Source organism: Micropterus salmoides, unplaced genomic scaffold (genome assembly GCF_014851395.1).
Source record: "Micropterus salmoides isolate LMB-PRFRI ecotype aquatic unplaced genomic scaffold, ASM1485139v1 Ms_hic_scaffold_1, whole genome shotgun sequence".
NCBI classification, from domain to species: Eukaryota; Metazoa; Chordata; class Actinopteri; order Centrarchiformes; family Centrarchidae; genus Micropterus; species Micropterus salmoides.
In genome coordinates, this window is record NW_024040040.1 from 46,778,877 (window position 1) to 46,801,809 (window position 22,933).

General features: G+C 39.0%; 2 protein-coding genes across 2 annotated transcripts; both read right to left on the bottom strand.

Moving 5' to 3' along the window:
• Positions 1 to 2,635: 2,635 nt before the first annotated feature.
• LOC119912344 (coiled-coil domain-containing protein 106-like) lies at positions 2,636 to 10,543 on the bottom strand. The gene is made up of 5 exons (XM_038731493.1): positions 10,380 to 10,543; positions 6,084 to 6,301; positions 4,178 to 4,390; positions 3,873 to 4,079; positions 2,636 to 3,301 (listed from the first exon to the last, which is right to left on the bottom strand). Exons 2-5 carry the CDS (start codon positions 6,289 to 6,291, stop codon positions 2,922 to 2,924), a joined length of 1,008 nt encoding a protein of 335 aa, XP_038587421.1. The 5' UTR covers positions 6,292 to 6,301; positions 10,380 to 10,543; the 3' UTR covers positions 2,636 to 2,921.
• A 2,036-nt stretch (positions 10,544 to 12,579) lies between these two features.
• anxa13 (annexin A13) lies at positions 12,580 to 20,242 on the bottom strand. The gene is given in 12 exon segments (XM_038731502.1): positions 12,580 to 14,026; positions 15,051 to 15,106; positions 15,109 to 15,162; positions 15,414 to 15,489; positions 15,785 to 15,886; positions 15,967 to 16,035; positions 16,249 to 16,328; positions 18,234 to 18,267; positions 18,395 to 18,565; positions 18,704 to 18,798; positions 18,926 to 19,001; positions 20,087 to 20,242. Coding segments are annotated over 12 exon segments (948 nt in total). The 5' UTR covers positions 20,102 to 20,242; the 3' UTR covers positions 12,580 to 13,906.
• Positions 20,243 to 22,933: the final 2,691 nt, after the last annotated feature.

Consider the following 22,933-nt stretch of genomic DNA (forward strand, 5'->3'; position numbering starts at 1 on the left):
CACAAAGACTGGGAATAAGGGAGAAACAGCAACAACAAGTCTATCTCTGTCTAAAGTTAACAAAATCTACCAGCACCTCGAATGCAAACTAATTAGCATTTCTAATTAGACTTTCTGTTTTCCGCCCATTTCTTTGCGTTAAGCTAAGCTAACTGAACCAGCTCCTACAGCTACTGGCTATAGCTTCATATATATCATACAGATGTGAAAGTGATATCAATCTTGTTATCTAACTCTCGACAAGAAAGTGAATTATTTCCCAAAATGTCAAACTATTTCGTCAAAACAAGACTGTACTTCGTTTGTCCTTAAATGAATGGAAAGTAGGTAGAGCCCAGCAGGAAAACATGCTGCTACATGTACACAAAACAAATTTATTTTTTTGATCATTACTCCTATTCAAAGCCAAATGTTATGACACACCATTAAAAAACTGTTGGACAAACAATAAGCCCAAATAGATGCCAACACAAATGGTTTCTTAATATCTTGCGATAGTCTCAGTAATTGTAACATTACACTGTTTTTTTCAAGCCAAGAACTGTTTTCCCCAGAGAGCATAAAATCAATTGCTCAAGTCTGAGCTCTTTTGCTCCACTACAAACCTTGTAATCCATTATATAATATGTCTGAGGCATGTATTACTCAGCAGGTCTGGCACACACTGCCAGTATAACAAACACAACCCCGGCCCATTTGGACTCACTCACTTCAAACACATTTTACTTGCACCATTAAGAGGGTGATTGGTGGTTATTACAAGCTACTCTCTGTGAGAATGTCCAGATGCTCTTCTTGTCAAGGTCAGGATCAAAGCTCTACGGGGTGGGGTGGGGTGATTTTGTAACCATCAGGCACAGGGAGCCTCCGCAATGACGTGGCACCTGCAACCAGGAAAGGCACAAAATGGAGTCCCAGCTGGCCCCACACTAGTGTGAGTCAAAAGGCCGGGGGAGGAGGGGAGAATGCTTCAGGCTCGATTAGGTCCACGTCCTATCTCCATCTTCAGCTATGAGCTTCATCACCTTGAGTCATTAGTGCCAAATTCACATCTGCCACGCTGGAGTATTAGCAGGTGGAGGCAGTTTTTTTAGGGAGATGCTGACCAACATGGGGTGTCCAGGCAAAATATACATCAAGGACATCCTGTGCCTTACTCTCAGTGTCCTTTTCATATGAGAAAAACTTGACTCCACGTCTCGCACTGGTGACACGGAGAGCAGAGCTGACATTTTCATGCCTCAGGAGGTGGGAAGAGGTGAGTGCAAGCAGAGAGTGATACACCAAACCTCTTCCTACCTCATGCTGCTGAGCAGACCAGCATGCACCTGTCCCCTCTGGCTGTGTATAGGCTGAGAGGAACTGTAGGTCACTCTGCTGGCAGGAAGTGTTTCTACACTCTCCGAAACACCACCAGATTTTGTTCTTGTACAAATGAGACAGAAGGAAAAGGAAGTGTGAAGAAGAGATGGATAAGCGATAGGTAATGAGAAATGACTGAATGAGTTCATAACAGAAGAGGACAGGGGGGAGGGGACAGACAGATTGGGGTGTGAGAGTGAAAGATAAGCAGATAGTCGGCGTGTGAATGAGAGTGACAGTGACAGAGTCCCATGCAAAGATAAACAGCCTGGGTGCAGCCCCTGTAATGGCTTTGCACGAGTAATTTGTCACTCCATGTGAAAAGTAAACAGCAGGGAAGGCAATGGCAACACTTCGAGGTGACACTTACCATCGCCCAAGGATGTCTTACCAAGCTTTCCCATCTGTCTACACAACTGGTGCTGCCCATTCCTCTGGTCAAGAGACAAATATGCCTCTGGGACTAGGGCCACATTTAATGCCGTATAGAGTTCTACTGCAGTGCATTTAATTTGTTATCACATTTCATCTCAAGTTACATGATTTGGTGTTGATGTAATGCTGACTTCAAGGGTCCTTTACCATCTGCTGACCTGGGATCAAGTGATTTTGAATTCCTGTCTGAAAGGTTACAGATTCAGTAGCTCTATTAAAGGTCACGTACAGTAGTATCATGTGAAAATGTGTTGATACATGCCACTTAAAAAACAAAGGCAACATAACTCACTGAAATGTCTGTATCAACAAACAAGTGTTTTCATATTTCATTTGTAGGCAGTTCAGAAACATTAACACACTTTGCAACAAATGCAGTTTGAAAATCGCTCACTTCAATTATAGCATGTGAATCACAGGATAATGGCAACAAAATTATTTTCACAAAGTCTATGAACATAAAGTTACACCTCCAGCAAGGTTCTGGTTCTGGAAATTTGACTATCCACCATTTTGGAGTGAAAGACAAGAGGAGTGATTTGTAAACATAATCTAATATGTGAGCACTGCCATCTTGTGGGTGTTTCTAACACTGCACACACATCTACTCTTAAATAATGAAGAAAATGTCCATTAGTGAAAACAGCCAAACATTATTTTCATGGCTATCAAGTACAAAATATACATTCCTAAATATTTATATGTGGGTAATAATAATAATAATAATAATCATAATAATATATTTATTTTTAGAGCACTTTTCAAAAGAATGTTACAAAGTGCTTTCACAAGAGCAAACAAAATAAAACACAGCAAACAAAATACACGGTAAAAGCAGGAAGAAAGTTATAAAATTAAAATACAGTTAAAATACAATTAATTAAAATCAACTAAAATCAGGAAAGGCTCATCTATAAAAGTATGTTTTAACAAAAGACTTAGCCGTCCTGATTTCTTGAAAAGCATATACTGAAAATAATCAATAATTTGTTCCCCTTGTAGAAATGCAAAAATGCTACATGAAACAGTTAAATCCAGCAGCTCAGACTGAGTAAAAACAAACAAAGAACATCATTTTGTGAAGGCATTATGTTTCACCCCTTCTCAATGCAATGAAATTATCATCAACCTATTAAAATGCTCTCTGCAGCGCCCCCCAGCTGCTGCAGGTGTGAATGCAACGCCCTCGGCCTTTTCCCTGAGATGGGCAGAAGCTCGCCGTTTGCTTTCATGTGGTCTATTCTCCTGGAAAGGTCAGCGTCGCTGTCAATGACCAAGGTGCACCTATGAGCGTAGCTGACCAGAGTCTCTTCTCCTTGGCGGAACATGCCCACCAAGGGCACCATGTCTTTGCCGGCCAGATGGAGCTCGGCAATCGACGCTGTGTTGGCGATGGTGTTGCGGTCGATTCCCAGATGACGGAAGGCTTCGCTCATGCTTTTCTTCTTGATGAAGGCTGACAGGACCTGTTTGTAGCGGTGGATGACATACTGGACGCCGGTGGCTGGTGGAATGAATGACAAGGCATATGCAATTAACACTGTGTACTGAAGAACATGCAGCCATTACAAACATGGACACAAAAGTACATAATGTTAAACTAAGAAATAGTGTATTTTCTTGAAATAATTTTAACTCTTACAAGCTGTCTTACTTACCAGTGGACGTTAGTAAAAACACTTTTCTTTCTTTACAATTTAATTTGAAATAGTTTAATCTCCCCACACAAGATTTAGCCTATACAATTCTCATACAAATTCTAAATTGAAGTACACGGTCTTATTCTCTGACTCTGGTGAATTTTTATTTGTATTTCGTGTACATTTTGAATCTAACTGACATCACACAATTATTACTTTTGCCGTCACAACAGTAGGATTGTTTTTTCGAAATGAATCCAGGTTCTGACTTGAATTATCTAGGAAAAGCTGAATGTGTTTACATTTACAAAATGGTCACTGAGGATATCCATTAAACCAGTTTTACTTTCTCAGTCCCTTTCTACATTTTCTGAAGGCTGAATTTGATGGGTGAGATTTTAGCCTTCATGAAGACGTTGGAGACATGATTACTACCTCTCTTCCTGCTGTAGTCCTTCCCTTTCTTCGATCTTTTCTTGTCCTTATGGTGTTTCTTCCGTCTGTGTTCACTTGAGGCCGCTGAAACTTCAGATGATTCTGACGCTTCAGAGTTGCTGTCGCTGCTGTCAGCCGAACTACAAGAAACTCTTTCTCTCTTCCGAGATTTGTTTTCTGAGTGCTGCACTTTGCTGGGTTTCGGAGCTGTGTATGATCAACAAAAATGACATGAGTACGAGCACCCAAGCAGTGTGAATATTTTAAAGGTGAGCACTGCCCAAAGCTTCACTTCAGACACTGACCTTCAGTCACTGGACTGGGTGACGCAAAAGTTGGCATGGAGCGGTTACTTGTGAGGTTTTCAATCTGGCTCCTCAGGAACTTGCGGTCCTGCATCAGGTCCTCCACCTGTCTCTCCAGCGCAGCAATGCGTTCCTGTTTGCTCTCCAGCATGCACTGGAGCTTGGTGATGGTCAGCAGCACTCTCGGGGGCAGGCTTTCTACATGCGGGGCAGCTAGAGGATGACAAGCCACGTGGAGAGCATTAAAACACACAGCTTCCAACAACAAGTTCCATAAGCTTAAATTACTTCATTGCTTTTTTATTTTTGTTTATGTTTGGTGGAGCAGATATTATAAAGGAATAATCAAAAATTTTAAAACATCAATAAATATTTACAATTATCTAGAGTATTCTAAAAAAAAAGACAATTGCCAAAGCCTAAAGCCAAAAACAACATTTTATAGTGTGTTTCGATAGGCAAAAGGAAGCAATGCAATTGGTATAAAAAAGGAAGTTGCCGCTTTTGGCAGATGAGGTTCAGTGGCCTGTACTACGAAGCGGGGTAACTGGCTTATCCAGGTAACTTCAGGAGTGACTTTGTGACGTCGGGTGTAACTTCCCGGTTAACCAGTACTACGAAAGGTGGATAGGTGTTACCCGAGGTCTGTTGCCATGGCAATTTACGCGGCATCTCTAAACTGCTCCGAGCAGGTTTTGTTTGTGGTTAACTCGAGGTTACCCTGCACGTGGACTACAAAACACATCTGTACTCAGTGTTAATGATGAGAAGTAGGATATTAATACACACCACTTTATAAAATACGTTTAGATTTCATCCTGATTTGTTCCACTGCGGTTGCAGTGAGGTTCTGAACACAACAGCATTACGTTCAGACAGCGAGCCCTGCAGCCCCGGTGATTTTAGAGAGGAAATTTCTTAATTAATTAACAGGATAGTTTCTTAGATGTAGCCCATCTGTACTTGAATTATCCCAAGTGTTTTCACATATTTAGATAGACTATTTGTCCAAAAAATAGGGAGCCAGGGTCGGGGGAAATAACCTAAATAAATAAATAATAATCCTAGATGAAAGTGTGAAATTTACAAGAAGAAAAATCGGAAATTCCCTTGAAATTAATGTAACAAAAAATCACTCTGGTGTTTTCTTCTGAATATGCCCAATCCACGGCAAAGTCTCTAAGGTGCATGATAGTGATTGTGGGCTAAACTTCCTCACTGCTAAATCTGATTGCAAAGTTTAATATAACTTTCCAATGCATGCAGACTACACAGCAGACGTGTGTGTGTGATGTTGCAGCCTTGCACTGTGAAGTTTCTCTCATAAATGTGTGAATATAATGTCAGAGAAAGTTTTTTACTTGTAGGCTCCTTTTTTTTATTACAATGAACCTTATGTGCAGTTGTACCTTTACATCTTATTACATATAAAAGAAGAGCCCATAAAATAGGCTACATAATATAGATTTGAACTACAATCAGAACACTGGGAAGATAATTAGGCTACAAATTTACTCAATACGAAGCCAACAAGCCTCCCTGGCTTTGTAGTCTGCCACGATATTAGATTTAGCCCTTAACTTGTCTTTGCATTCTTAATTTCCTGACACTACCAACGTGCATTCCTCTGGAGAAATACGGAGCATGAGCCGTTGCGAAAAAAGCACAACCGAGCACACACTTTTATGCAAACGCGCACTAACTCCAATTGAGTTAACACGGGGTTAACACCGACTCCACTAACCAACATCTTATCCATCTTCGTAGTACCGTTTAACTCCAGTGTAGGTGGTCAGAGTTTGTCAAGTTTGCCTGATGAGTTAACTCTGAGTAGGTTGAACTCCCTTCGTAGTACAGGCCACAGGTCAAAGACCAATTAACAACTCAAGAATAAATATGCTCTGACCAGACATGGCACTGCTGGGCGTGTTGTCCTGAACAGCATCAGCTGAGGGTCCCGTTTGGAAGTTCTCCCACTTGATGATGCGGAGTTCGTCTTGTTCCTGCTTCAGCCAGGCCGGAGAGGTGAGCCTGTCTTTGCACCTCACAGAGCTGGAGTCAATCTCTACACAGGCAGAATAACCTGATGGCTCCTGCTGCCACACGGATGACATCGCTCCAAACCTGGGAACAGGACAAGAGGCAGGTTATATGTAACCTAGAAACGCTCACGGAGATGTTCGGAGAGATTCATGAAGTATTTTACATACTGTTTAAGACACCCCAAAGAAAGACATTGTCAGAATTGATACTTTACTTTGTGTACCTTTGGCTAAAACTACATTCAGACTTTTCTTAGTCTATAAAGTAGCCGTCAGTCTCTACTCTTTAAATTAGTGGGTCGATATCTGGCATTTTAAGATACCGATCCCTGCGCTCACGAGGCCGATATATCATCCAAATGACAGCAGATCTACTAAACGAAAGCCATTACTGGCTAGTTTTACAGTCATACTGTAGAGAGTAATGCATTTGAATGACGTCACTTCTGACAAACTGTACCCCACTCTCCCTTAAACACCAGTCACGTTATGTAATCTACAGTACAATACAATGTATTTTTCTATTTCATTAATTAATAACAATCCCATCTAAAACAACACATTACAGGTTAAGATAATATGTATATTACACTGAACTCTGCAAGGAAAAATGGAATTATACAACTTTTATTCTTTTGATATCGGCATTATATATTGGCCTTGTTCCCTAAATATCAGCACCGGCCATTGAAAAATCCATATCAGTCAACCACTACCATAAATGGTAAGATTTGCCACAAAAGTATTTTTATGCATTTAAAATATATTGTTTGGGTTTATAAAAACCTGCTTACCTAAACCTGAACTATTTTTAAACTAATATCCAGTATATCCATAACATCTCCAGAAATACTGTTGTTTTACTGTGTCAGGCCATTTTACTACCCAGCAAATTTGAACATGGTTTCATAGTATATTGTAAAAATACATGTATTAATACTTTAAACACAGATTGTCAAAAAAAATATTTTCTCAGGACTGCAGCAGTTTTTCTGATTGAGTACAAGTGAATGTTGGACAATCGCCAAAACAAATAAATGTCAAAAGGTTTTGGTGTTGCCCAAGTTGGTCATCTCAATGTAACAACAATGCCTATTGTCTAAAAAAGTCATCCTTTGCCTGCAAGTTAATTAAAATGTAATCACTTTTTTGTGGTTTCACGCTGTTAAACTAAAACATGGCTCAACATCCTTATTATTAAATTAAGTACTGTTACGTAGGAATTTCTTTGATACTTGAATTACTGCGCCGAGATTTACTGCATCACGTTACATGAACTGCTGTCACTGGATATTAAAATAATAAAAGGCACTATTACTTCATATATTCATCATGCAATGAACCATGAAGTCATTAACTTGCCATATAAACAAAAACCAAATGCAGCAAGCTTGAGACATACAGTAATACATATAGCTGATCCTTTAAGACAAGATGTTGCTCTGCTGTTGGACAGAAGTAGAATTTCTTCTTCTTATTTTTTTTTTTTTACACTTCACTGGTTTACAACAAATTTGTTGGCCCGAAATAAACGCATGACTTAACTGTGAGTTAACCGTCACACATCAATGGTCTTGTGACATGAAGCATCCTGTGCTGGTTTTGCTTGCTGCTCCTGAATGAACGGAGTGACTCTGACCTGGTCAAGCTTCCCATCACTTTTCTTTTAATCATGAGATTGTTTTTTCATAATCATAAGATGTTTTCTCATAAGATAGTAAGACGAAATGATGAGATACAAAAGTCATAATTACTTTTACTTTTCTTCCCCCAGATTAAGTGATACAATTAACTTTTTGTTTTTTATAAGGTAGGACAAAGTCCTTGTTTATTTGTTTAATGGCAGCAACAGCAATGGTCACTGAGAGCTGTTCTAGTAAAATATATTTTGTCACTAATAAACAGAAGTTAATCAGAATTTACAGTTACTTATCTGCAAAATAATATTCATAAAAACAAATGATTGCATAGCATTCATTTGTTATTAATTCAATAAAGGCTCTAGTTATAGCTTTAAGTAGGCTACATTAGCATCACGTCATGCATGTGAAACATCACGTTATGAGAAATGCATATGAATGAACTGCAACTAACAAAAGAATAGCTAATAGCTGCACGTTCATGTCCTTTGCAGTTAAAAAAACGACACACGTCTTCATCAACTGCGTTCAGGGTTCCCTCTCCATGACATCATCAGGTTGGTTCAGTTAATGTGGTGAACTGTTTACTAATGATTAACAAGCAATCCTCGCTGCATCTTTGTTATTGTATGACTGCAGTGTACAATGATTTTACCTTTGTACTGAATAACTTAATAAAGGAAGACAAAACTGATAGCAACCTAATCATTTATTAATCCTGAGCCACATGAGTTCATGATATATGATATGATGAATACATTCATTAGAACATATGATAAATCATGCATTAGTTGAGACTGAGCAGTGATGCCCTAAATGTATTTTAGAATCAGGCTTCAGAATTTCTATGTTGCTTGATGGTGTGAATAAACAAATGTTTTCCCAGTTGATGCATATTTTCCATTTTGTTTCACATCTGGTCTCGTACTGTACATGTTAGTGAGAATGGAGCCAGCACACCGGCTCCAGACAGCTACTACAGCTAACATCACATTTGTGTATACTGGACTGTAAAATCTATCACTATTACATCCTCACAGAACAATTCACTTAAAACAAACGGCTGTTTCTTCTTCTTTCTACTGCAGAACTTCAGTGGGATCAAAAACCAGAAGTTGCAGCGTGTGGAGACATGCATCCTGCAATTTACAAGACTTGTGTGCACTTGGCTTTCTGTTGAAACAAACCAATCAAATCAGCTTTAATGCTGCACATACAATCATACACAGATCAACTTTAGCGATATTTGTTTGACAGACAAAAAACATGACAAACTCTGTTTGGATGAGAATGTAGCTGCACCCAGCAGTCTTTGTTTATATCACGTCATGTACGGGCTAGTATTTCTTTATTTTGTTATATTTAATTTTTTTTTTTTTAAAGGAATGGTTGCTGGTCAGCGCATAATAACAGGTTACAATTATGAAATGTAATAAAGTGAGAAAGAAAAACTGGGTATTACATTTGGTCAGTGACTTGTCCACATTACCAGAGACACATCCAAAGCAGCAGATGCAGAGATGTCCTGACTTTCAGTCCCTCGAGCTCAAAACACTGAAACCCACGTTTCCCATAATGCACTTCAATAGCATCTTTCATTACACACCTCTGCCTTCTAAATGCACGCTTCTGTCAGACTCCAATAACCTCATTCCTATTGAGGATGTGGTAACTTTTATCACATCATCAGGGTTATTTGTCCAATAAGAAGCTGCAGAAGACATCATTGTGTGAGATTGGTGGAGTGTCCCTTTAACTGATCACATAAAGTGACAGTGACTTTATCACCACAGGAATTCACGATACATTAATGATGCATTAGGCTATATCATCACCAGTCATGTATTAGCCTACTTGTATTTTGTAAATTATTAGTTTGTTTATAATTTTAAGGTGTAACTGAATGTGGTTATTGGCTGAAGAGTCTATGCAAACAAGTTGTGGTACATTCAGGCGCATGACGTCTGGAAGCAACATATCTTAGTTTATGTACTTGTTTTTTTTTTTTGTTGCAGGAAGTGGACATCACTGTTTTACTCCATGTTTCCATGGAGATGATAGTGGACTCTTTAACATGTGCAGGCTGCAGCAGCTAAACACAAGTGAGTGCTGCAGTGATTAATCTGGCCCCAACACAAGGTGTGAATGACTCTCATGGCACTGACCTACCGCAACCTCTAAAGACATTTTACATTTTTCAGTGCTAGCAGGTAAAAACACTAATAAAGTGCCATAATGCAAAGACAACTCAGCAGGCCTATTATCTTTACCCCTATTGATTAATTACACGAATATAATGGTGTTTTAATTAGTACGTTTATTTTAATCAACATATTTGGCATGACAGAAGTTAAATAGCTCATAAAACACACAAAGGTATTTAGTAGGCTAAAGGGCCAACCATTTCTTCTTGCAGTGGTTTTAATTAGCTCCTACCAAGATGGATGCTAATGACTGTAATTACCAGCAAATAGGGGGAAAAGGACCAACACAGCCAGTGAAACACACAGGACAACGTACCTTCAAGACAGTCCAGCGGGTAAAACAAGTGTTGGAGATGTTCCCGTGTTTGTGTTGCACTGCACTGAAATCTCACTCCGTGTGAAATGCACCGTTTTTCGATAATATAAACAGAGACGAGTGAAAAAATGCGAGACCACAGCGTGCATGTCTGAGACAGGGGCGGTGCCACAGTCCACTGACGCGATTGAGACATTACGCTGCCTTCAGGGCTCGACCGAAAGTCGGATTTCTCACGACTATATTAAAGGTAAACGCTTCATAACGCTGTACCCTGTAATCTTGTTGGGTTACCGTGCCCTCAAATTAGCCGTCTGTAAGTCATATTTCGAAATGATTGCTATTATTAAAAGGGGACTCCTTTTTAGCTTTCCAGCAGCTGCTTATCCTCAAAAGAATTCAAGACAATTTAAATAGGCAACTGGAATTCTTAAAGTCAGACCCAAATGTTCATATTATTTATTTTAGTTTTTTTTCATTACATATTTACAGTACAGAGATCCCACAGCCTTCAAAGGCTAAAGTTGCAAACTGTATGATAGGCAACAGCATTAAATATAATTCATACCCATGTGTCTGGACACGTGGAAAAACGCTTGAGGTGGAGGCAAGCTAGATCACCAGATAGATAATTTGAGTGGCCAATACTTTTAAATTCAACTTCCCAACTCTTTTGGTTCCCCCTGTGACAACATACACTAACTAACTTCTGACAACATCATTACATTTATTCATTTAGCTGATGCTTCTATGAATCCAAAGCGACTTACAATTGCTACACGCCTCTGAACTAGGGGTTAAGTGCTCAGGGAGCACATCGGTAGATGGGTCACGGTGGGGAATCGAACCCGGATCTCTCACACCAAAGGCAGACATTTTATCCATTGCGTCACCACCATCATTACACTTTGATTTTTGGGATATTCTTTAAATTAGGCACAATGCTTCTACTAAGTATCACCAGCTGTTAAAATGCGTGTGGGTTTACATGTATCAATATACATTATTAATTTATATATTCCCCACAGTCCTTAAAGGCAGCAAAAGAGCGGTGAAATGCTTAAAGGGGGCGTGTCCTCTCATAGCGTCACTGATTGTTTGCATGCTTGACGGCCACTGAGTGATTGATGAGGTTGTCATGGAAATCATATTGATCTGCTATAGAGCGCTGTTGTGTTGCCACGACAACGGCATCGTTATCCGTTTAAACGTCGCAAAAACTTTCAGTAACTTTCTGCAAACTGAACAGCAGCGGAGGAAAAAGTATGCATAAGTAAAATTAGTAAGTGTAGAAATACTCGTTTATAAGTAAAAGTCCTGCATTCCACTACCGTGTTTAGCCAATTAGATTAATATATATCAGATGGAGCTATTTTCAATTATCTTATATACTGCTGTGTAGCATAATCTATAATAATATATAGAACATTTTATTTGTTGATACTATTTTATATTATTAATCTAAATCTGTAAATTAGCTAGTTCACTACATTTATCAAGTATAAGTAGTGGAGTAAAAAGTACAATATTAAGCTCTGAAATATAGTGGAGTAGAAGTAGCATTAAATGGAAATAATCAAGTAAAGTACAAGTACTAGAGTAGTTATTACAATGATTTTAGATTTTAACGTGTGTACATCAGGAGAGTTTAGTATTTCTGTAACTGATAAGTTATTGACAATGTACTACACCAACTCAAAGTTCTTTGTTTTGTTTTTCAGTGCAAATGTCTAAACCTCCATTGGAGGCATATGAATGGGTGTGTTTAAATGCACATTAGTATCCTGATTTTGATCTTTGAGATATGATGTTTACATGGAACATGCAAAACCTGGTTATTCATATCCCTGTATTCATGAGTCTAAACACTATGTTTATAATCTGTGTGCAGCTGTGTCTTCATTTCTCACCATCTAAGTTAATATGTCCTGTACCAACAAAGATAACTTAGATATGGTGTTTACATGAAACAGTATCCTGATTTCTGTTGGAGTACTCCGGGTAGCATATCCTGGTTTCTGAAAGCAGGATATGGTGCTTACATGTGCTACACATAACCCAGGATACTCCAAAAACCAGGATACAACTGCACATGTAAAAAGAAAATCTCTGTCAATTCCAGCTATGTGGTCTAGTTATACTATGTGTGCAATAATTAGTGTATCAAAGACAGTTAAAATTCAAATAAAACCAGGCACGATGACGTTACAGGGAACTTTATTTGAAGTTAGTTAAATTCTTTGGCTATAGAGAGGCAAACACTTGTCCCACAAACCCAAGAGACGTCCTTCACGTTGTAACTATCTCATGTAACTGCAGTTCAGTTGAGTTTTTACTCAGCTTGTTGCAAAATGTTTACAGTAGTGGTAATTTTAACAAATCTCAGCTGCCATGTTGAGACACACTGTTAGAGACATCAAACTGTCCAGATGTTAAATGTTTCTTCTCATATACCCTCTGGCCTACCTAAAACAGTAAACTAAATAATGTTATCTATTAAACACTCTACTGTGTTAGTCGTGAAATACAAAAAAAAAAAAAGGTATAACAAGGTGAGGTGTATTTGGATTTGTCACGTTTTTCTAGTTGTAGTTAAGAAGAAAAATGCAACATACTGTAAATCAATATATAGTTTCTTCTCAATAAGCAGCTGATCAAATATATATTCTCTTCAGCGAATCAGGAACATGTATAAAATGCCATTTCACATAACTTTGCATTTCCTTCATGACACAAACTAATTTTCATTCATCACAAACTTGCACATTTCTTCACTTATAAGCACAAACTTCAAGCCATATGGAGTGATTGCATTAGTTTTAACAGCAGTGAAGTACAACAGTCACTGTGTTTGGGGGCATGGAGGGTGAAAGATAGCCCTGGAAAAAATAAAATCAAACATGAATTATTTGATTAAACAGTATATAAAGATAATGATGTAACATGTATTGTCTCAATATATCAGTAAATGCAGCAGCAGAAAGGCATACTGAGGCCATAGCTTTCCCAGTGTACAAAAATGTCTCATGTTTACAATGAGATTATCCTCTCGAGCCTCAAACCACCTGATCAAATCACACTCAGTGTAAATGAATCAGTGTGACATCAGTTGGCTCCTGTGAGCGTTGGAAATGTATAAATCTTGGTGCTTGTTTACAGTGACTAAAACTTGCTTCACCACTGTATAAATGCTGGTAAAGGATTTAAGAACTGGCGCATAAAATCGACTAAGAAATGGGCAGTAATTGACCGAAACGGTAGTTTCACAGACAGATGAGCAAATCCAGTTCAACGGGGATTTTGTAACTAATGTCTGTGGAATAAGTTAAAAAGGAGAGGCATTCAAATTCACAGTAACTTGGACAAGACATGCCAGGTTAATTATTTTATCACCCTCCTGCTCCCGACATAATGTTACACGGAGTAGTATTAGTTTGTTAGACAAAAAACAGCAGCGCCCTCAGTATAAATTCTCTGCTGTCCGTGCCTCTTTCGCCCACGTCCGCTCTGCTGAAACCCTCCGATGTTTAGTGGCAGATGGCCACGAGGAGGCGTTTAAAGTCGCCGCTGCACTCGTCCTTCAGGGCGTCCTTCAGAGGCACGTCGTACTTCTCCAGATACATGTCCTTGATGGTCTCCAGATCGTACTGTTGACAACAAGAAAAAGAGGTCAAGCTTTGTGCATTTTAGAGTCTTTATATTAGTCTGAAACACAAACATGGAGAACGGCATTCTGCAGTAATCTTACTTCCTTAAAGTAATGTCACAATAATTTAATTTTTACACATTCTGGTTTCATCTGTTCACAGTGCTGCAACTTTTTGCTGTCTAAAATCTTTATGAAAAGCAAAATTATCATAATAAATTGGGATTTTTCTGAAGAAAGACAATGTTTGCTACTTATATGTGTAACCAAGACTTCAGACAGGGAAAATACTGTTGTGACAGAAAAGAACAGCAATTTTACACGTAGTGGTACATTATTGAAAATAATTAAAAATTAAATGTATACGTTATAAGTTGAAATGGACACTAAGTAGCTTCCACAAGTCTAGATAAGTCTACTACTATATATTTTCAAATGCTCCCACAACAACAAAAAGGCCAAGAAAAAACATCTTGCTTCACTAATAAACTTAAAGTAAGTATGCCTTTGTTTCAAAATAAGGTTGGGATGGGGGAGATCTCGCATTATCTATATTTTACAGTAAAACAGGTTACTACAGTACATTAAGTATGGGGTCAAAGCCCTCACGTCTGTAGCTCAGTGGTTCTCAAACTTTTTCTGTCACGCATCCCTTCAGAGAAGGAAAGAAAAAAAGTTAATGCCTTCGCACTGCAGCAAAAATAAAGTTAAATTTTATTAACATCAAAGGTGATTGAAATAAACAAGATTCAGGTTAGCAAAAGAGCCTTGCCGGCATCAGAGCACTTGTTTGTTTATGTCACCATAATGAATCCTGTGTCCCACGTGTCCCAGTTTGAGAACCACTGCTGTGGCATGACATCACACCTTCCAAAACAAAAATGTGTTGCAGAAAAAAAAGGTTTTATTTTTGGTTTTGTTGGCACTGGACTTTAACCTTACTTATCCCAAATAAAACCAAAAAAGAAAACCAAAAAACAAGTTTGAATATTTGGCTCCACCTGTTGATGTTTTAGTGAAATTACCTCAGAGCGACACACAATGATGCGAATGAGGGTGTCCTCGTCGGTGCCCGCTCCTTCATGGCTTTGTTCAGACGTCGGGCAAAGTAGAGCTGAGGGTTCTTCGCAACTCTCACTGAGGGGAGGAAGAAAAGCTTTCATTAACACCATCAGTTCCTCCCAATACAACTAAATACCGTCTGTTAATTGGAAACTTCAATTCAACATTCAGCATCCACCATTGTCTTTACCCACTCAAAGTGTTAGTCCATGATGAGATACACAAAAAGCAACTCAGCTTGCTTTATATTTTACTATGTGAGCCACTGACATCATCTTTATGTGTTATCTTATTTGGACAATTTGTTGTTTGCGTTTCATACTAACCAAGAGCAATGTAGCATTTTTTTAGCGTCCCAGAAGTCTCATTCTCGATGGCATCTAGGATTTCAGTCCCAGAGAGCTATGGAGAGAAAATTACTAGTTGAATTAAAGGACTAGCATTGCCTTTAAGTGGTAAGGCTTCCTTTTCCAGGCCTGCAATTTCCTCCTAATCTCCCCAGAAGGATTGTGAATATTGATTTATGTTTGAAGTATAATTAAAAAAGTTCAGGACATTTTAAATTAAAGTCTGTCTGCACCTGCATGAGAACAAACAGCACGTCTCAAGGGTAACCCTGATTAATTCACATGCTAGCTGAAGATGAAATGTCAGGTCATATCACCGCAGCTGCAGACAGCGTGACACAGAAACCTACCTGCTCATATATCTTGAAGGTGGCCTGGAGCTGCAGGTAATTTCTGGTGGCCAGGATGTGGGTGAAAGTGGACTCATCTGTGCCAAAACAACCCTCACCGGCCTGCAACAAATATCACTATTCAGGATGAATGAATCTGCGATGAGATGGCAAGGAACACGTATTTAACATTGACACAGTACCTCAAACAGAGCGGTAGCGTCTTGTTCAGCCAGATCCTCATCCACCTCGTAACTCTCATCTCTGTTGCCCTGAACGAAGAAGAAGAGTAAGATTACTGTGTGGTTAAGCCTTTCTCTCGGACTGAAGCAGCTGTATCTGGTTTCTGTTTTACTAATGAGAGGGTGTCTGGAAAGTGGCCAGCGTGCGTATGTGTGTTTAGAGAGAGTGAGCTCAATTTCAGTCCAACATCAGACGGGAGGAGTTCAGTTACGCGAACGGCGTAGAAAGTCAAGGCCACTTACCTGCAAAAGAGCCATGAGCAGGTTTCTTACATCCCCGCTTGTATCTCCCTCAATGTCTGCTTCAAGATCACGTTCATGCACTGAAAGAGTGACAAAATGTAAACAAAAGGGTCAAATGAAAATTCACACTGTTTATTTTATGTCTCATATATATATATATATATATATATATATATATATATATATATATAGTCCACCCCTACATTCTACCATTAAGTACAAGTTTGTCATGCTCACTGCATTCGGTTCAAGTCATGTGGCTGCAGGGCGTTTTAGTTTAATAACACCACCAGTTAGCCTCTTCAATGACAGACTCCTGTCTGTGTGACTAATACTGTGTCTCAATTCACTCCCTTCTGTACTTACACTTGCTATTTCGAGTGCATAAGAGTGTTCACACTAACAAGTATGGCAAAATGCAGTGCACTATGAGCACCCGCATGGTGTACACATAATGGTCAAAATGTTGAGTGTGGAAAGTTTCCATCTCACAGTCTCCATCTTGGCTACGTAGCGGAAGGGGAGGGACCACAAACATTTTTTTAAACTTGTGAAAATGGGGGCTGAGGAAGCTGCAACGGTTGTGATTAGAAAAGTAAATATCGTCATTTTTATTCAGATTTGGAACACTCGTAATCATCATTTTGCTATAATATATATAACTATGATTTTTGCATCTATACAATTTGATGCATTGAGGGATTGAAAATTAAATGTTTTTGTTCTATTGTGGATTTTTTGAGGGCACTATATAGGGACTTACGCGCTCGGACATACAAATAAAATGATGGACAGTAAATGTAGTGCACTACAAAATATATCACGTTTTCTGACACAGCCCAACTGTCACGTTAGTTATTTTACATTGTGCCAGGAAGAAACAACGTATTATGAGTGAATACATCAACATTGAGCCCCACAGGAACTACAGCACATGGCAAAGGTTGGGTGAGCATTCTCATTGAATCCCAGTATTAATGCTAATTGATGTTTTGACCTACCATTAGGGTAGGTAAGACAGGTGACACCATTCTTTAATCCTGACCTGTCATACCTTAGCTGCCTTTGAATGCTGTTCTCACCCGAGCCAAGAGGTGATACTCAGCCGAGTCAACACTTGAGTCCATAAAATCAGCAGCTATAGCAAGCACCAGCAGGATCCTGACACCAAACAAGCCAACCAATCCGCCTAACTACCTCATCCTAGCAAGCAATACTGATATCATCAGTTTAAGTTGCACCTACTTAACTTTGCCCCAGTCACTCACAATCCTACTTTAATTATTAACTTAACAGAATGTCTTACTAGAAAGTGAAAATCACAAACTGTTATTTTGAATATGTCTGTAAGAAGCACGCCAAGAGAAATGTAAATTGCAAGATAGGATTACTTTACATTTCGCAGGCCTCTGGACCAACTAGGCGTTAACTGTCTTGCTCAGGGACACATTGGTGGATGTGTCCCCACAGTGGGGGATTGAACCTGGGTCGCTCACACCAAAGGCATGTGTCTTCCCACCAAAAACCAAAACCAAGTTTAGAGAGAAAAACATATGACGTCAACATTAGATGTAAAACAAACCCTCCATTGATGAAATAAGAAAGAAAATGTTGCTAATTATAATCAGCACTCATCACTTTTATCACAGAAAACAGGAAGTTGCAGCAGGATGGGCCTTGACTAAACAAAGTGTGAATGTACGCAAGCCCAAATGAGTCACGGGTAGCCATTTCCTCCAGGTCAAAATACAAGGTTGGGAAATAGTGACATTTAGTAACTTAGAGGGTGAGAGGTTTAATAACCGCACAATATGGTTTGTATGCCTCATAAGATATGAACTTCTATAGAACAGTATGGATGGGATGGCTGGAAAGTCAAGTAATGTTTTCATAAGTGAAATGTTTTAATCCTGTTTAAACCATGTAACTTGGCTTTGTGTAGTCATTTTTGAAAAGTTAAAGGCTTCATTTGCATATTGGCTTACCTTGAAAGTAGCATTCCTTGAACAAGGCGATGTCCTGTGGAAAATAATTAAAGACAAGATGAAGACATTTGACAAGCAATTCAACATAATGGCACACAGATTCCTGATGTATTAACTCATTGTTCATTTGAGATGATGCTTTTGATTTGATTTTGACTGACGGCGTTGGTGGCGGTGCAGAGGATCTCCACCAGGACGTCTTCATCTGTGCCCGCTCCCTTCATGGCCTTCCTCAGCTCCTTCACAGCGTAGATGACGGGCGGGTCCAGCATGGCGAGGATAGCCTTCTCAAAGCTCCCCGACAACTCGCTCTTCAACACATCCACTAACTCCTATCACAAAGACAAAGAAGTGAAATAACAGAAAGGACCAGAAACAGAGAGAAATGCTGATTTTCTGATATATTTCACATGAAAATGTGAAATGGTACAAGATAAAGGACATGCGGATAATATTCTGTGTTTCCTCACATCATCGTATTTATCAAAATAGGCCTGTTTAATTTCCTGACGCTGATATGAGCTGCGGTTTGCCAGGATGTCAATGATGGCCTGTTCATCAGTTCCTGAAGGGAAAACAACACAAAACACAATGATAAACAATGTCATTTGCAAGTAACACTTTACTACATTACAAGAATTAAAAAAACATCCATATATTCTTATGCTATACTTTCAATATTTCCACCTTACCAAAGCCTTTGCAGGCTTTCCGAATGGCCTTGATGTCTGCTACGACATCAAACTCCTCGTAGGGCACAATTGTGGGCTAAGAGAATAAAAGACAGATTGTTCTTTAGATGAAATACAAAGAATAAAAACAGCTGGTTCTATCAAACTGATCATTGTTTCAGTAAATGAAGTTCAGCGGGATCTGAGACAGGGATGCAGGAGCAGCTGGCAGATGGGGGAGGGGAGGACGATGACACAATGCTTTGGTTGAGGAATTCAGGGCCTTTAAACAAACTCGGTGGGGGCCGCGTGAATAACTGGCAGTGACCAAGTGCAGTCCAGGGGCCAACAGGGGTCTGAGAGGCAGCCCAACAAGGGAACCACATCATCTGCAGCAATTAAAACTACTTAAATGCCACTTCTCTACTATAACAAGGTAAACATATAGCAAACTGTTTGACTCTTCACAGAATCAGATTCTATTTTCTGAATATGAAGTAGGATGTTATTTAAATTGTGAAGCACTTAAAAGTATTTTTAAGCAATTAATAATCAAAACGCAATAAAACAAGTTGTTGCTAGTTGAAAGCTTGTGTCACTGCTAATTTGTGAGGTAAAACAATAAATAAATGACCATAAATGTACCAAAAACACAGAATGCTGACAGAAATAGACACCCTTCCCCCATCTTTGCACATGCATGGACTCTACCCTTGCCTAATGTAAGAGCTCTACTCTTTCATCCACGCACACATCTAACGGAGCTGTGATGATCTCCGCAGGGGAGTGGCCGCTTCCTCTGCGTAAACCCAGACACGGCTGTCTGTCACACCGTGTCATTTGCGACGTTTTCACCCGGCTTCATTTAAAGAAACACCAAATATTAAGAATCTGAGACCAGCGCTCTAATTTTCAGTCAAAACAAGATTTGTTACGATTTAGGCCTACGTGATCTGCGCAACTACTGACGTCGATTAGAGACACTGCGTTGTTCGACCCATCACGCAAAAAATACGCAATAAATACAACATGTACTCAAGAAATGAAGCCCTTGCTCCCCTGAATCTGTTCCTCCTGGCGATTCCCTGGATCAAAATCCTCAACATGAAACTCTAAAGCCCCCGAGCGAAGCCCAAACTGATTTACTATTTTTCTAAATTGTCTTTAAGAGATGGTACTTACTTGACAGTTGCCCATTTTTAAGGATGTTTATCCGACGACAGCTGGTGCTCTGTTGGAAAGAGTCGTAGTTTGGGATATATGAGTCCTCCTGAACAAACTGCGGCCCAAAGCAGCAGAAACCAGTACGTCACGTCACCACGGACCGCCACGCCGTCCCGTTAACCATTTACATCCACTGAGCCTGCACCGTACCGGAGCATTTCCATATCATGCCACTTTAAACTTCTGCTTCACTGCATTTCAAAGCGGAATAACGCACTTTTGTTACTTCGCTACATTTATTTCATTATTATTTCAGCTTTACTTACTTTTCAAACCATATATAAAAATACGATCAGCTTTTAAATCATGATGCATTAACAATCTCCCTCTTTCTAACATTTGATCTAATGGTGTCATCGTGGGTAGCCTAACTTTTTGGTTTTTATTTAAAATAATAAAAAAAAATACTATAAGTTTGTGGCCTACAGACTGGACATGCACAAAATGAACAAGTGGTTATTTGTTGCATTATGGGAATTGTAGGATCACGTGTGTTCGTGGGTTGGAGCCTCTTCTGTGGCTTGGACCAAAATCTGTCTATTCTGAGTGCAAAGCCTCGTATCAATTGTGATTTCAGTGAATAATTGTGTCCTAACCTCTTTTCAATGGAAATAAAAATATTTTCTAAAATCTAAAATCAAGTTTAAAATTTAATTTAATGCAGCAACACGCTTTAAAAGTATCTTCGTCTGTACAGTCAGTTCTTTAGACATAACCTGTTTCAGGAAAATAAAGTTTTAAAACAAAATTATAGCCAGAATTGTCTTGAATGGTCATTCTACAGTACTTTTAAAACTTTCAGTAAACATTTCTGAAATGTACTTTTGTCCTTTACTTAACATCTTTAATGTATGACTTCTCCCTGTAATATGAGGTGGTGATAGTGCAGTGGATAAGACAAATTCCTTTGGTGTGAGCGACCCAGGTTCAATCCACCAATGTGTCCCTGAGCAAGACAGATGTGTGCAATCGCTGACATATACAGCATTTTTAAGTTGCTTTGGATAAAAGCGTCAGCTACATGTAATGTAGAGTATTTTTGTATTATTACTTTTACTTATGTAAAGGATCTGTATACATCTGCCACCACTGTTTATAAAAGTGTGCAAGGTTTAGGTTTTCTGATTTATGAATTTTAACATTGCTTCTATAAAGTTTACAGCATAACTGTCAAAGCCATAGGCTATATTAAGAATACAGGTAAGGAATATAATAGTGATACATAACTCAGTGTAAAGGAGACACTACTGAGTCTAAACAGCATGGTGATTTGTGGTCCTTTTTTCAACCAGATGACTCAGGATGAACCTTTTAGGCATCCTTAAGCCCAATTTTACTTTACTTTGATTTTAGAGTCCTTCTTGCAACAGGGGGGATGTAATGCTGCTGACCATGACCTCTGACCTCCCTGCACATGGGGTGTGTTCTGCTGCTCTGATTTCTACTACTTAAACCGACTGCACAGCTGTTAAACTCCTCTTCCGTTGCAGTAACAAACCTTAATTCACAAAATGGTAATACAGCAGAGAGAAAAATAGCTCTGTTGAAAAGTTTTACTGGACAATGTTTGCATGTGAAAAATGAACCAAACGGTCGGTTCTCTAGAATTTAGTGTTCCACAGTTTAATTACCAACCTTGCCAGCTTACGCTCTATAACCATTGGTATTTCAGTCCCTTATAACTGTCCCTACATCATAATTACCCAACCGCTGAGGAGGAAAGCTGCTGCTGCCCTCCACAATAAGGCCCTTAGCCTATGAAAGGTAAATACATGCACACTCTCTGTCTGCATGAACTGTTCCAATTAAGAGCTCGCTGATGTCACACTAACAAAGCCATGCAATTAGACTGGGATGAGTCATCTCCACTTTATAATTATCTGAAAATTACCTGGAAGATCAATCAGGGAACGTTTTAAGACAAATAATTAAAATTATGCAAGCTGGTTATTCAGACAATGAACTGTAGCTGTTTCTAGTGCCCAACAGTATAATGAGCTAATTAGCAATTATTCTAACAAGATGTGAGTCACGTACAGTAACAACATATTTAGTATCTATCAGTAGGATTTAAATCACTATGAACATTTTTACTGACCTGTGTGGGCTGATGTAATCTCAAACTTTTCTGCAATATTTAGACCAGTTCTTTGCGGTGTGTGTCGTATATATTTAACGTCTCATTCTTAGCTGAAACTTTTAATTCAATTCTCAGTCACGCAGCTCAGTTGTTGAACAACTTGTCCTCTAATCACAGGGCCTCTGATTTGATTCTCAGCTCCTCCCCACAACCGAGCTGTAGACTTCAATCAGACTTAAATCACAGCAAATGAGCATTTAAAGGAACAGCTCAACAGTTCGGGGAACATGTTTATTCGCTTTCTTGCTGAGAGTTAACGATGAGAAGACTGATACTACTCTGATGCAGATGTTAGCTTAGCTTAGGCAGATGTTACCTTTGGACAATCTTCTCATCTAACTCCCGGCAAGAGAGCGAATAAGCCTATTTCCCATAATGTTCTTTTAAGACTTGACTTGAACTTTACTGCTGCAATACTGTACTTCCCAGCCATTATTTAAGGACATCATGTGGGCAATGCATCATCAAACAGATTGAATATTTATTAATTAGGTTTATAGATTTCAGAAACAATTGTTGATACCATTACGATCGTCTGCTTTTAGAGACTTGAAAGAGTGTACCTTGCTTATGAAGAGGGGTACTCCACCGATTCTATATAAATGTAGTTTACTTGTCCTGAGGAGTATAATACTCAGCTTGTGAAAACTGTTGTATAATATCTT